This window comes from Stenella coeruleoalba (genome assembly GCF_951394435.1).
Source record: "Stenella coeruleoalba genome assembly, chromosome: 2".
In the NCBI taxonomy this organism is placed as follows: Eukaryota; Metazoa; Chordata; class Mammalia; order Artiodactyla; family Delphinidae; genus Stenella; species Stenella coeruleoalba.
Window position 1 is genome coordinate 140,939,582 of NC_137147.1, and position 16,367 is coordinate 140,955,948.

Here is a 16,367-nt window from a genome sequence, read left to right on the forward strand (position 1 = left end):
GGAAGGGGCTGGTTCATGGGAAAGCTTCTTGTAAGAAGAGATGTTTGAGCTAAACAGTAACATTATTACAATTAGCTATCATTCATTAACGACTTTGACTAATTTTCACGACTATATAAGTATATAACTTGCAATTATCGCTCTTTGGCATGAATTATCCTCATTTTACAGATGAATAAATAACTCAGAGAGTTTATACACCCTATCTGTAAGGGAGTTAGGATTTCAACTTTAACTGGCTGACTCCCAAGCCTCCGTGCCATAATACTTAAAAAAGGATTAGCATATAGAATGGATAAACAACAAAGTCCTACTGTATAGCACAGGGAACTACATTCAATATCCTGTGATAAACCATAATGGAAAAGAATTTGAAAAAAAAAGAATGCATATATAAGTATAACTGAATCACTTTGCTGTGTAGCAGAAATTAACATTGTAAATCAACTATACTTCAATTAAAAAAACATAGACATGATATATTGATATATTAAAAAAAAAAGGATGAGCAGACTTAGTCTAACAAAGTTATGAGTGTGAGGGGGTGCGGTGGGGATTAGAAAATCAGCATTGCCAGGAAAGGCAATAATAGGAGCAAAGGTGCAGCTCAAAAAAGGAATTCAATCTCACTGGATCTCAGTTTCCTCGCAATTTATATAAAGGAGTAAGAAGGGCAATTAGCATTTGTTAGGCCCTTCTATATGCAAAACACCTTGCCAGATGCTTTCCATATGTAATTTCATTAATCCTCACAGCAACCTAGGAGCAGGCAGGAGGATTCCATTTTATAGATGGAATGGAATGGAACACCTTTACTCCACCAGATCCTTCTACAACACTGACCTCATGGGTCCCTCTAAGTGAGATTACACATATTATTCGCAGCCCCAGAACACAGCCCCACACTCAAGAAATGTTGATTCCTCCTCTCCTCTCAGCTACTCCTATTTCCTAGAAATTGACACACTAAAATATTCTAACATAAAACACAGAGGTCTTTAAAAAAACACAGATTAAGGTCCATAAACTGCTGGAAAACTGCTCCCCGCCTCAAGCCATACCATACCTCCTACTGACACTTTCTTAATTGTCAGTGGAAAGAAGACAAAATGTAGCCAGTGCAGTTAGAAAGCAGAAGGCTTTCTACAGTTTTGCATTTTAAGTGTATAGTTTGATGCATTTTGAAAAAACGTATACACCTGTGAACCCACCACCAAATCAAAATTTAATATTTTGATTACTCCATGTTCTGTCATGCCGCTTTGAAGTTTACCCTCACTCCAGCCCCTCAGATCCCCAGGCAACCACTGATCTACTTTATTACTGCGTTACTGTGGATTAAATCTGACAGTTCTAGTAGAATCATGCAGTGTGGACTATTTTCCATAAGGCTTCTTTCACTCAGCATAATGTTTTTGAGATTTGTCCAAGTTGTGTGTATCAACACTTTGTTCATTTTTATTGTTGAGCTGTATTCTGCTGTTTGAATATATTAAAATTTGTTTACTTGCTCAGCTGGTGAAATATTTTGGTTGTTTCTAGTTTGGGGCTATCATGAATAAAGATGCTTATGACATTTGTGCACAAGTCTTCGTGCGGACAAATGTTTTCATTTTTCTTAGGTCAATACTGAGAAATGGAGTTGGTGGGTTGTACGGTTTAATTTTAGAAGAAACTACCAAACTGTTTTCCAAAGTGACTGTCCCTTTCCCTGGCTGTGTTTAAGAATCTCTCTTTATCACTGATTTTCAACAACTTGACTTCTCTCTTTTTTTTTTTTTGCTTCTTGCTTTTTTACAGCTTTATTGGTGTATAATTTTCATACAATAAACTCCATATACTTAAAGTGTATCACTTGATGAGTACATATATGACCATGCCCACAATCAAGATTATAAACATATCTATCACCCCGCAAAGTTTCCTCATGCTCCTTTGCAATTCTTCCCTTCCTCCCCTTCCTTCATTCTCCAGGCAACCACTGATTTGTATTTTGTCATTACAGATTAGTCTGCAATTTCTAGAATTATGTAAATAGATTCACACAGTATTTGACACAGCTTTGTCTCTTTCATGCAGCATCACTCTTTTAAGATCCATCCATACTGCTGCAAGTTATCAATGGTTTATTCTTTTTATTGCTAAGCAGCTATTGTATGGATATACCACAATTTGTTTATGCATTCAACTGTTGATGGACATTTGGGTTGTGTCTAGTTTTCGGCGATTACAAATAAAACTACTATGAACATTCAGGTACAAGGGCCTGATTGGACCTATGCTTTCTTCTTTTCTTTAGGGAAAATCCTAGGAGTGAAATGGTTGAATGTATCATAGATACATGCTTAACATTTTATGAAACTGATAAGCTGTTTTCCGGCACAACTGCACCATTTCACATTCCTATCAGCAGTGACTGAGAGTTCCTGTGGTTCCATGTCCTCAATAACAGAGTTACTCTCTACAGACATTCTAGTGGGTGTGTAGCAGTAACTGATTGTGGCTTTAACTTACATTTCCCTAATGACGTTGAATATCTTCTCATGTGCTTATTTGCCATTCGCATATCTTTTTTTAGTAAAGTGTCTGTTCAAATCTTTTACCCGTTTTTTTTCAGAAGTCACAACTAGTTCTGATACTTTATTGTTCCAAGGATATCATAGTTTATTTTTTCTTCAGCTATTGTTGACATATAACATTATGGTAGTTTGAGCTGTGCAACATAAGGATTCGTTATTTGTATATATTGTGAAATAATCACCACAGTAAGTCTAAATGAGATCTGTCACCACATATAAGTAAATTTTTTTTTCTTTCATGAGAATTTTTAAGGTCGACTCTCTTACCAACTTTAACGTATTCGATATAGTATTATTATCTATGGTCAGCATGTTGTTTCTGACATCTCATGACTTATTTATAGCTGAAAGTTTGTACCTTTTCACCTTCAGGCATTTCACCCCAAACACCTCCTGCCTCTGGCATCCGCCAGTCTGTTCTATGAGCTGGGATTTTTCTTTTTTAAAAGATTCCACATGGGGCTTCCCTAGTGGCGCAGTGGTTGAGAGTCCGCCTGCCGACACAGGGGACACAGGTTCGTGCCCCGGTCCGGGAAGATCCCACATGCCGCGGAGTGGCTGGGCCCATGAGCCATGGCCGCTGGGCCTGCGCGTCCGGAGCCTGTGCTCCGCAACGGGAGAGGCCGCAACAGGTGAGAGGCCCGTGTAATGCAAAAAAGAAAAAGATTCCACATGTAAGGGAGATCATGCAGTATTTGTCTTTCTCTGTCTGAGTTATTTCACTTAGCATAATGCCCTCAAGGTCCTTTCATGTTATCACATGGCAAGATTTCATTTTTTATTTGGCTGAATAATATTCCATTGTGTATCTGTATCACAGTTTCTTTATCCAGTCATCTGTCATTGGACAATGGGCTGTTTCCCTATCTTGGCTATTGTAAATAGTACTGCTGTGAGCATAGGGGTGCAAATATCTTTTCAAATTAGTGTCTTCCTTTTCTTCAGAAGTGGGATATACCCCAATACCAGAAGTGGGATTGCTGGGCCATATGGTAGTTCCACTCTTAATTTTCTGAGGAAATGCTATACTCTTTTCCATAGTGACTACACCAATTTCCATTCCCACCAACACTTCACAAGGGTTCCCTTTTCTCAACATCCTCTCCAACATTTGTTATTTCTTGTCTTTTTTTTTTTGAATTTTATTTATTTTTTATACAGCAGGCTCTTATTTGTTATCTATTTTATTAGTGTATACATGTCAATCCCAATCTCCCAATTCATCACACCACCACAACCCCCGCCACTTTCCCCCCTTGGTGTCTCTATTTCTGTGTCTCTACATCTGTGTCTCTATTTCTGCCCTGCAAACTAGTTCATCTGTACCATTTTTCTAGGTTCCACATATATGCGTTAATATACGATATTTGTTTTTCTCTTTCTGACTTACTTCACTCTGTATGACAGTCTCTAGATCCATCCACATCTCTACAAATGACCCAATTTTGTTCCTTTTTATGGCTGAGTAATATTCCATTATATATATGTACCACATCTTCTTTATCCATTCCTCTGTCGATGGACATTGAAGTTGCTTCCATGACCTGGCTATTGTAAATAGTGCTGCAGTGAACATTGGGGTGCATGTATCTTTTTGAATTATGGTTTTCTCAGGGTGTATGCCCAGTAGTGGGATTGCTGGGTCATATGGTAATTCTATTTTTAGTTTTTTAAGGAACCTCCATACTGTTCTCCAGGTTTCTTTTGATTTCCATTTGCATGGGATATCTTTTTCCATCCCCTCCCTTTCTGTCTGTATGTGTCCCTTGGTCTGAAGTGGGTCTCTTGTAGACAGCATATATATTTTTACCCATTTTTTAAAAATTGCATTGTTTATCTTTTTATTATTAGGTTGTCAGAGGTCTTTATATATTCTAGATAAAGTCCTTTGATGGATATATGTTTTGCCTATATTTTCTCTTAGTCCATGGCTTGCCTTTTCACTTTTGTCACAGTGTCTTTGGAAAAGCAAATGTTATTAATTTAGATGAAGCTCAGTTTATTGGTTTTTCCTTTATAGTTTGTGCTTTTTTTTTTAAAACTTCATTGGTTTTCTTTTAAAATTAATTTATTTTATTTTTATTTATTTTTGGCTGCATTGGGTCTTTGTTGCTGCAGGCGGGCTTTCTCTAGTTGCAGCGAGTGGGGGCTACTCTTCATTGCGGTGGCTTCTCTTGTTGCGGTGCACCGGCTCCAGAGCGCAGGCTCAGTAGTTGTGGCGCACGGGCTTAGTTGCTCCCCAGCATGTGGGACCTTCCAGGACCAGGGCTCGAACCCGTGTCCCCTGCACTGGCCGGCGGATTCTTAACCGCTGCGCCACCAGGGAAGTCCTATAGTTTGTGCTTTTTATGTCCCATTTTAAAACTCTTTGCTAAAACACAGTCACTAAGATAGTCTCCTATGTTTTCTTTTAGAAGTTTTAGAAGTTGATCCACTGAGAGTTAATTTTTGTATATAGAGTGAGGTAATGGCAGAGATTCATTTTTGTGCATATGGATATCCAATTGTTCAGCATCATCTGTTGAATAGATTCTCTTCCCCTATTGAACTACTTTGGAATTTTTGCCAAAACTCAATTGACTCTTTATGTATGTGTCTGTTTCTGAACTCTTCATTATGTTCTATTTGATCTATTATGCTTAGCTTCACACCAATGCAACACTCTATTGATTACTGTAGCTTTCTAATAAACCTTGAAGTCAGGTAGTCTAAGTCCCCCAACTTCGTTTTTCCTTTTTAAAGTTGTTTGGTCTATTCTAGGTTCTTTGCATTTCCCTATAAACTTTAGACAAAATTTGTCAACTCTACAAAGACTACTGGGATTTTCAGTGGGATGGCTTTGAATCTACAGATCAAAGAAAGCAAAACTGACATCTTAAGAATACTGATGGTGGTTGTGGTTGCATAACAATGTGAATGCACTTAATGCCACTGAACTGTATATTTTATTTCTTTTTTTTAAATTTTACTTGAACTGTACATTTTTAAATGGTTAAAATGATAAATTTTATGTTATATATATTTTACAAGTTTAAAAATTTAATTAAAAAAACAATACCCATTCTAAAATTTAGAATGTATTACCTAATATATAGTGGCTCATAAGCTGGCCAGTCAATTTCACCAGTCCACTCCTCTCTTCCTCCACCATCCCTCCCTAGAGCTGTCACTATTAGCACACTGTAGCTAAAGGGACATGGCCGAGAGCACTGTGTTTTTCCATCTGTCTTTCCTTTGGCTTCTTCATTTTTTTTTTAAAAATAAACTTTATTGAGGTATAACTTATATACTGTAAAATGCAACCACTTTAGCGGAAAGTTTGACTTTTGATAAACACATATACCCACGTATCTACCACCACAATCTAGATATAACATTTCATCACCCCAGAATGTTCCGTCATGCCTCATTGATGTTCATCTCTCCCTAAACCCTCAGGTAACCACTGATCTACTTTCTGTCCCTATAGGTCTGTGTTGTTTTCTCTATAATTTTATATACATAGAAACAGTTTGTACTGTTTTGGGTCAGGCTTCTTTCATCCAGCAAAAGTGTTTTTGATATTCATCAAAACTACATGTGTCAATAGCCTGTTATTTTTATTGCTGAATAATACTCTCTTGTATGGATATATTGTAATTTGTTTATCTCTTTGCCTGTTGAAGAACATTTTAGTTATTTCTACTATGAATATAGCTGCTTTAAGCATGTGTATATGAGTCTGTATGGACATATGTTTTCATTTATCTTGAATAAATATCTAAGAGTGGTATGGTTATATGATAAGTGTATGTGTACCTTTATTAAAAGAACCCAGAGTTTCTTTTAGAGTCAAACTCATAACCAGTTAGTCATGGCTTTGGGCCTACGCACAGTCTAGTCCAGTGGGCAGCCAGGGACACTGGGGGTTAGGTAACTAAGTTCTAGCTGGGCATCTGGTCTGTGCATACCGGGTGACTAGGTCTGTCACAGCCTCGGGTAAGAGGTATACCACATACTAAAAAGAGGATGGTTCTTGCTGCTCCAGATATCAAACTAAATAGTCAAAGAGTGGTAGTAAAAATCAAAAATACTAGCAAATGGCCTTTATACCAAAACAAAACACAGAAGAGGCTGCAACAACTTTTAGACTTCAGCAAAAATCCAAAACGTAACAACTAGCAAATAAATTCTTACCTCTGTGCATAATCTTGTGCTTCTCCCTCAGGTATGTCAGGCCTTTTATTACCTAGGGGAAAGGAAATGTAAAAAGATGGAAACTGAAATAGTGGTGTTTAGAAAATACTCAACCTCTCTATTTTAAAATGATCTAGGAAATATTTCATCTAACATCACAAATTTGCCTTCTTCCTTTATTTTTCTTCTCTCTTTTGATTTTTTAACCTGTCTTATCAAGAAACCATCTTTTTACATGGTATATAGAGTATGATTTTTAAGCAAAATTGATTATTGCAAGTTTAGACAACTGTAAAAAAAAAAACACTTTGCTTAAATTCATTTATTTCCAAATCTGCAATCTAAAAAAGAGGCTTTCTGATGCCACAAACGGGAATTCTTTTGGATACCCTGTCCTATTTTTGAAGACAGAAATACAGAAATCTACTTTGCTAGTTTTAGCGAGAAAGAGCGGGGGGTGGGGGAGAGATTGTATCTAGAATCTAGATAGAGAAAATTCTGGTGAAAAACCTAACATTTCTTACAAACCTTCCCTTTGTTGACTTCCTACCTTCCTCCTTGTCCCTTTCCTACCAACTCAACTTATCAGTGAGGGAACCTGGAAGAAAAACTTCTCAATATACTCACAGCAATGCTAACTTTTCCTAAAATTTGTTCAGGAATTCTTCCAGCTTTCTTCAGGACTTGATCCAAGGAACCCCCATCCTAAAAACAAGAATACCAGCCCATTTAGTGACAATGTTTCTAACTATTCTTTCAAGTGTTAAACTTCAGCAGGAAAGTAAATCTCACACATGACAATATCTTCCTATAAGGGCACCCTTCAGTTTGTTCCAGATATCAAGTAAGACATGAATGCAAAACATTGTGGGAGCTGCCAAACAACTAACAACTCAAATCCTATGAATAACCATTAAATAAATTACTAATTTAGTGGTCAAAAATTACTAATTCAATGGTCAAATTACTAATTCTACTGAACTGACAGAACAGAGAAGCAGTTAGGAGTGCAGGCTCTAGTGGCAAACTGTCTAAATTTGCATCCCAACTCTTTCTATCTAGTGGACATTGAACAAGTTACTCCACTTGTAAAATGTGGATGATAATAATTATAAGGCTATTATGATATTCATAGGGCTATTATAAGTATTAAACAAGCTCATATATACATAAAGCCCTTAGAACAATGTCTAGCCCATAGTAAGTGCTCAATAAATGTTTGCCAGTTTGTCACCATTGTGTAAGTCACAACTTGCATTTGGCATTATCCTAACAAATTATATTTAATAAAATCCAAAGCAAAATGTCATAGAAAGCAATCATTCATTCCACAAATCCTACAAAATGCCATGCACTGTGTTAGGTTCTATGGGGAATAAAGATACAAAAAAGACCTAGCTCTTGTCCTCAATAAATTTACAAACTAGTAGGAGAAATATACGACTTAATAAAATATAACAAAACAGAATAAATGTATAGTAAAAGTGCTACACACACACACAGAAGAAGGGAGAATTCTGCCTTCACTTAGAAGATAGCATTTGAGCTGAAATCTTACTCAAAGAATGAGCATGATTTCCATACCTGGAAAAGGAGAGGGGCAAGGGGACAACAGAACAGAGCAGAAGCACGCTCCTAACCACTGGAGTGCCAGGGAATTCCCAAGAACAGGGCATCTCAACAAGATCAAAAGCAGAGAAGCATTAAGTTGCTTAGTACTCTTGGGATGACATGCGGTTCATTCACTGTAGGCATATGAAGAAATGCAGGGATGGATCAGGCTGGATATGGCCATCTGTGGCCAGATCATGGAGCCCCACCAAGGAACTAAGACCTGACTTTACGGAGACAGAAGGAAAGGTACCCAAACCATAGCAGCTGAGAGAAAGAGACAGGGCAATTAGCAAGCAGCTGATCAGGCGGAGATGACGTGAGCAGGACCCAGGGCAGAGGCGGTGGAAAGAGAGTACGCAAGAGGGGATACACATGTGGAGTGAAGCTGGCTTCTGTAGGGCTCGCATACAAGGGCCTTCCCATCCGTGGAGGCTACATTTTAACCTGAGATCTTGAAAAAATGCTCACTCAAGGAACCCTCACGTGTTGAGACAGAAATATGTTCCTGCCGCTATGGCTTCGGGTGTAGCCAATTATCAGTCACAATATAAAATTACCCTAGAAGTAGAGATAATTCCTACAAACTCAGATTGATTTTCTGAGTACACTGTCTACACTGGGCAGCTACCATCGTCAACTATCATCTCTTAATCACCTCTGTGTAAGGCAGAGGGATACATGAGGGACTAGGAATGGGAAAAACTATAAGTACAGGAAAAAATACCCTCTGCCTGGGGAGACAGAACATATTCATAAAGAGGCAAGGCACCTTAAATCCTCCTCTGAACAAGGCAGGGAACAAACAGTTGAATGAAGAGAACACACACTGCTACAGGTGCCCAGAGGAGGAAGCGATTCCTGGACAAAGCGGCCAAGGGAAGGGCTCACGACAAGAGTGACACACGGAAGCTGAGCCTTGGAGGTGGGCAAGATCTGGGTAGGAGAGGCAGAGAGGTGTTCCCACTGACATCCTGCCTCCAAAACCACCCAGCCTTTAAGATGCAGCCATGCAATGTAAGGTCACAGAACAATGCATAACATAATAAAGAAAAGAAGGACAGAGAATAATCCCATTTTTATAAAAATAAAAAAGTGTGCATATACTCACACAAAACCAGAATGTCAAAAATGTTACCAAAATGTTCCAGTCTAGATAGTAAGATTATCAGGGGTCTTTGTTGTGCGATAGTTTCTTCTTTGTGCTTTTCTATGGCTTATACATTTTCTACAATAAATAAATGTCTTACCTTTTAAAATTACTGACCTCATTTATGAAAGTGGAGAATTAAATCTATAAATCAATTAACAGATACTTACTGAGCGTCCATTTTGTACAAAGGCATCATTAGGTAGCTACAACACTACCTAAAGGAGGTGAGAAAATAGGTAAGACTCGTTCAGGGATACAGAGCTCTTCAGGAAATGTTACCTAAAACAATGCTAAAAATAGATTATCAACTTAAAAGTTCTATGCTTATAAAAAGGATAGTTTGGACCAATGACTTTCTATCACAGATCAACTCTGGATCATGGATGCTGATAGAAAAAGAAAACAGTACAGGTGTATACTCAAATGCACACTAACACCCCTGAATACGTTAAACTTCTCATCATAATAAACCCCCTAGCACAACTACCTAATGGTGGGTCAGACAACCAAGGAGCACAGGAGAGGATTTCAAACTTCAACCTAAAATTCAAATGGGCCATAATCTCCACACGGGTATGAGCATGGAATTATAATTCTAGAGTCAAAGAGAACTCCTCTGTAAACACACATTTTCCAAGAGCCCTTGGAAGAGCCCTAACCCAGGCGGTGAGCCAGGCTGGGGTTTGAGTCATCCTTTGAGCCTGGCTGCCTCCACAATGACACAGGCCCCTGTTGGCCAAATCAGGACAGCGCCACAGCCCAGGTAACCACACCCAAGTCAGCAGGCTCCTAGAAATGCCACAGCGCCTCTCAATTTCCCTTACTGACAGGAACAGGGACTCCAGTGCAGAAAGTTTCCAGCCATTTCTGTTTTGCTTTCAGTTGAATGTGGTTTCAGACTCTTTGTTTGAACGACTTTGCCTAATTATCAGGGAGGACTATACACTTAAAACTAGGTAACAGAGCAATTCTGTCCAAATCAGATGCAAACGAGGCAGAAGAGTTAGCCTGTGGTTCTCAGGTTCCACAGCCAGGACAGGGCGGCCCAGCTAACTGTCTTGGTTTACACTTTCCCTGGGGGTTGTGGTAAACATTTCTGTCAAAAAGGAGGAAACGCTGGCTCTCCACCCTTTAACCTCCTCTGTGCTACAAGCAGAGTTACAGAGTGAACAACGGGATTAGCAGGATTTAAGAAGCATGAACCACATCAGGATCAGCCAGTGTTGCCTGTGACTCACCTCACAACCTTTCGATTCCACTGCACTGTTGCCAAGGACCTGCCTTCGCTGACTAAAGCTGCTGAAACTGTGCTTATTTTTAGAAGCCAATTATTAACTAAGTCAGTGGTGCTTCTGTGAAGGTTTCTACAGAAGAGACAAATGCTTTATGGAAAGAAAGAGCTCAAAAGCTTTTACTCCTGCATAAGAAACATCAACCCTGAGTCCCCAGTTCTCTGGTTGCTCAGCTACCACCTGAGTAGGAATCTACTTCCCCAAAGACAAGAACGTTCCTGTTCTGATCAGGCAGCAACCATGTACCCCTTGGGTCTCAAAACTCAGACTGGGCAGTGCAAACACAGCTTATGTCTAGAAAAGGTCAGCCCCTAGCCAGGTGCATTAAGAAGATGGGGCTCCATACACGTTGATGACAAATTTACTTTAAACTGCATCCACAAAACAATCTGAGCAGTGCGTAAGTGGACAGTATGTGGTAAAGCAAATATGGCAAAACGTTAACGGTAGAATCTAGGTGGTGGCTTTAGAGTGTACATTACACAATTCCTTCAACTTTCTGTACTTTTGAAATTTTTCATAGTAAAATGCTGGGGGAAAATGCCAATGACAAGGAATATCATGCAAAGACTGTGACACGGAGAGAACCAAAGAATCTTAGAAGCTGGGATATGGCTAATGAACAGAGCTCTATATGACAACACCTTTGAAATGTGGAAGCTGAGACAAAGCAGAAATCCCTAAAGAGAAGTGGCAGCCAGTGGTCAGAGAATTTCCTATCACAAGCAGCCAGCGCAGGAGTTCTCCTGCAGGAGGGCTTGCTCAGGGACCAAGGAGGGGTGAGAGGGCCCAGCCTAGAGTAGAAAGCTACTCTGGAGCATGGCTACTTGAACTTCAGGCCACAACTGCTTCCTTACAGGGTCCCGTCCCTGGCAACTCTGAGCCTCTCTACTAGGGTTAGCAGACAGTTCCAGCTGCCCTCTGAGCCTGTGTATACCCAGGAACAGAAAGCCCTAACTCTCTCTTGAGCCCTAACTCTCTCTTGAGCTCTGACCATGCACTCTCCCATCCTACTTCCTTTATCCAGTCATTCAACACATATCACCTAATAGGTGCCCTACACTCTGCTTGGCCCTCAGAAAGGTTTTGACCCTCCCAGTCTCCGACAGTCAGTTTTCCACACTCAGGCCTCCCAGGGTAATTCCAGAGATATCTTCTGCTTCAGGGACTTACGTGGCAGGATCTCAATATCCCCAGAGAGCCAAATCCATGGGGGAAAACAACTGACCTGCAGGTACTAGAAATGGACCAAGAGAATGGGAAACCAACCGTTGTGACATCCTGTGTCATCTCCTCCTCCAGGAGGGAAAGGCTGGACAAGGGCAAGGAGCACGAGGTTGTGCATGAGGTTGTGATCAAGGTCTATGAATACAGAGTGAAGAAAGGATTCCAGGGCTTCCCTGGTGGCGCAGTGGTTGAGAGTCTGCCTGCCAATGCAGGGGACACGGGTTCGTGCCCCGGTCCGGGAAGATCCCACATGCCGCCGAATGAGGAAGCCTCAACACGGGTCAATTTAACACAGACAGAAAGACTGAACTCCACATGGCAAGAGGCCACATAAGGCCAATAAAAGAGGTTCCAGCAGGATCTAAATAAATGAATAGGGCACTGACTATCAACGTTTAGGGCCTGATCTTAACCTCTGAAGCAAGCACCCTGGAGTTCAACCATGCTCAAACCTACAGACAGCCTCCTGGTTCCTCTATTAAAGGGAGAGGAGCAGAACTTGGAGGTTACTTAAGAAAGAATTTCTGATGGTTCAGAAGACAGCAGGTATGAGGTGACGCATACCTTGTGCTCAGAAGCCCTCACGTCCACACTGATACTCCTCACTTGAGAAGGCCCTAGAACACAGCCATGCGGCCTGTGAACAGCTCCGGGGGCAGAGACGCTGCTCTCAATGGTTCCATCCCGTCGGCAGCTCGTGTGGCACTTTGCCCTAATAGGCACTAAAATAAGTGTTTGTGAAGCTGAACCCATGTTGATTAACTAATGTAATCAAGTGACTGGCTACAAGTGCCAAAAACCATAGAAACACAGAATGTTAGCGTGGGGAGGGGTCCCTAGAGAACATCCGGTCCAAACATTTCTCTGCAGAAATGAGAAAATCTTGAGAGAGTATACGACTTACATTATGTCATGGAGAGACTATGAAATTTAAAGAAAGCGGACCTGGTTAGAGACACTGGTTAGAGCTCAGCTCTGACACTTACTAAGTTAAAAGTTATATAACTTAGACTAATTACTAAACCTCTCAAGGCCCTTGTTCTCTCTATCTACCAGCTTGGGGTGGGGGTGGGGGTCATTCCATGTCATATGACAGGGCTGATGTGATTAAGAAGTCACATAACATGGAAAGGACCCAACAAGTGGTAGAAGATGGAAAAGCTAGTTACTATTATGTCCAGCCATGCCACCACCCATCTTCTGTTATTTTGGCAAGACCCAAGAGGAAAAAAGGCTACTCTGGCCTCTCTTGTTTTATCACTGGTTGACCACCATCACCTCCACCCTCTTCCCCTTCTAGTTTTCAAGGACCTCCAGTGCCATTTACACATCTTCATCCAACTCTTGGGCTAAAGCTGGAAAACCAACCATCATCAGCACGAAGAGCGCAAGAAACCCAAAGGATAAGGAGCAGGCCCCTCCCCCCGCCCCACCAAAGGGAGGTTAAAACCCAAGTGGAAAATAATCAGCACCCCAGGCCCGGGCTAGGACCAAGCCAGAAACATTCACATGCTTCCCACAGAGACTGCTTCACTCTCCTTGAAGCAAGAAGGAACGAGAGCTTTCTCAGTGACCTTCAGACGCACAGAAGACAGTTTCAGAACCTACGTTCCATACGGCGCCACAAGAGTCAGCACATGACTGCAACACTGTGTATGGTACTTCTTGATCATTGAAACGGAGAGATGTTCAAAATAATGGGGGCACCAGCAAGGGACAAACCTCTCAGGAGGGGTCTCCTGGAGTTCATTAAGACCAGGCCCTGGGGCTCTCATTCCAGAGGTGAGGGCAGGTCTAGAGAGTCACGAAAGAAGTGGAGAAGTTGCTGAGGGACGCTAGGCTGGACTGAAAGCAGAGCAACCACGAAGCATGTAGACTCAATCATGTCAGCCCTTGTCTCTGAACTGTCAGCCCCAGTGACAATAAAGCAAAAGCTAAAGTTTGCAGAAGGCATGCTCTGAGTCACACAGTGTGCTGGAAGACTTACAACTCTTATTTTAATCAATCCTCACTACAACGAGGCAGGTATAATAATGGCCATTTTATAGATGAGGAAACTGAGAATCAGGAAGATAAAGAAACTTGCCCAAGGTCATGACAAGAAGGTGACAATCTGCAAACAAATAATTACTGAGCACCTGCTGTGGCTTTGGAGACACAATGGCAAACAAGACAAGGTGTCCACTTGGATTTTTGTGGAGAAGGGAGATATGAATAAACATCTCAGATTCCAAAGTCCCCTGTGCCATGCTGCCTACTGGGGACAGAAAAGCATTAGCAACCATGAAGCCAGCCTCTCTCTTTGAAATTCTGGCCATCAAGGATGGAAACAGAGCCCCAGTCACTATCCGGTAGATTCAACAAAGTACACTGGGGTCAGACACTGGTTTAAATTCTACCAATTCCACTTATGGAATTGAGTATGACCTTGGGTAAGTTATTGCATTTCTGAGCCTCAGTTTCCTCATTTTTAAAATGTAGATAATGTACCCAATTCAATAAGGTGTTATAAAAATGTAATAAAATATTAATTTGCTTAGGGTAGTGCTTGATATGATATACACCCAATAAATACTAGCTTATCAGTAATAGTTTTGCTAACCCTGCTCTTAAAGCCGGTTATAAACTCTCTGAAAACAGGGACTGTTTCACTTATCTTCATAACCCCAGAACATGTACCTAGCACACAGCATGGCATGTAATAAATGGATTTAAACTATATTAACCAGATTTTACCCACATCAAAATCTTGGGGTCAAGAAAGCTGGGAGATGTGCTCTTGGTACAACCACCAGGGACACCTGATTGCTGCCACCTCTCTTTGAAGAGACAGGGACCTAGGAAGGAGGCCTGTCATCTTCTTGGCTATTCCAACTTCTACAGCCAGGCTTCCCACATGCCCAAGACAGTGATCTGGATCCAGGGAGGAACAAGGAAGCAGCCGGTCACATCTCAGACCAAAGATTAGACCAGAGCCACCCACTTCCCAGGCCGCTGCTTCAGAGGCTGACAGGTTGCCACATACCATGTGCTCCATGCAGATACTGATCTCGCCATCACTGTAGAATGCACCGTAGAAGCCCACAATGTAAGGGGAGTTGCACTCATGTAGAACCTGCAGCTCCCGTATGATCTGGTTCCGGATTGCAGGTTTGATCTCCAGGTGAATTAGCTGGGAAAAGAAGGGTAGAAGGAAGAGAAGCTTTAAAAATATATGGATGGATGGTGGATGGGTGGATGGATGGATGGATAGGAGCTTTCTTAAATGCTTAAACTCTTAAAGGTAGGAAGAGAGGAAACAGGCAAGTTTTAACAAACAAGTTTCTGCCCAACCAGAGCACTGAGTGCCAACATACCAAGGCAGGTGTTGGCACTGGAGAAGTGGCCAGCTGTGCCTCTACTCCTGGGAGCCAAGACTGAGGAAGAGGGGGCTCACCCCTCCCAAGAACAAAAGGACCTGTGAAACTGCGAGATATAGGGAAAGTGGCCTTAAGGACTTGGTTGATACTCAAGGGTTGTAGGACCAGAAAGGTATGAGGAACTGGGTCTGCCAATCTAAGCTGCCCTAGAGATTTACCCTTGACTTAGGGGTCTGATGTGGTTGAGATTTAGCCAAGGCCTTAGGGGCCACCTTATGTTCCCCGCCACCCCACCCCCAATGTTGTCCCTTGTTTCAGCTGGGGAGACAGGTGACAGATACATGAAATGGTTACCAGATAAGGCTGAGCTTCTAAAAAGAGCCACGGACAATGAGTGTCAGAGGACATGGAAGCAGTGGTTACCAGCGCGGGTGGGAGCAGCTAGTGAAGGCTAGACAGGAGGTGGGCCTGAAAGATGGGCAGTGTTTGAAAAGATGGAAGGAGTAGCATGAGCAAAAATATGTGGACAGAAATGAACATGGTGTGCTGTGAAACACGCAAGAGTCCAACCTCGCTGTCCAGAAAGAGGAGGACCCAGGGTAACACCAGGAAGGGAAGTCCAGCTCAAAGACCACATGCCATGTTGGGAAGCCAAGATGTCATACCGCAGGGAGATGAAGGGGAACTACTGGCAGGGGTGGAACTTGTAGAAACAACATGAAATCAGTGTTTTTTCTGTGTCCCTGGGGCTGGGTAAATGAAAGTAGCTTCTGCTCTTGATAAATGGCAAACGAGCATCTCAGATTTCTTTCCAGAGCACACAGAAAACTAACAAATGGTCACTTGCTGTTATTTTCCAGTCTGGGCAGCAGGATAAATACCCTAACACATCATGAGTGTGTTTATCTATAATCTAATAGATAACATGAGTTCAAAATTCAAACAGCACAAAAGGGTACTGAATGAAAAG

At 41.4% G+C, this 16,367-nt stretch overlaps 1 protein-coding gene across 2 annotated transcripts in view; it reads right to left on the bottom strand.

The window, feature by feature from the left end:
* Positions 1 to 16,367, bottom strand: part of MAP2K1 (mitogen-activated protein kinase kinase 1) — a 78,168-nt gene that overhangs the window by 27,009 nt on the left and 34,792 nt on the right. For both annotated transcript variants that reach the window (XM_079912487.1, XM_079912486.1), the window contains exons 3-5: positions 15,064 to 15,210; positions 7,383 to 7,460; positions 6,756 to 6,807 (exon numbers count right to left, since the gene is read on the bottom strand). In XM_079912487.1, coding sequence (XP_079768613.1) covers positions 6,756 to 6,807; positions 7,383 to 7,460; positions 15,064 to 15,210 — 277 coding nt within the window. The remainder of the gene's footprint in view (positions 1 to 6,755; positions 6,808 to 7,382; positions 7,461 to 15,063; positions 15,211 to 16,367) is intronic.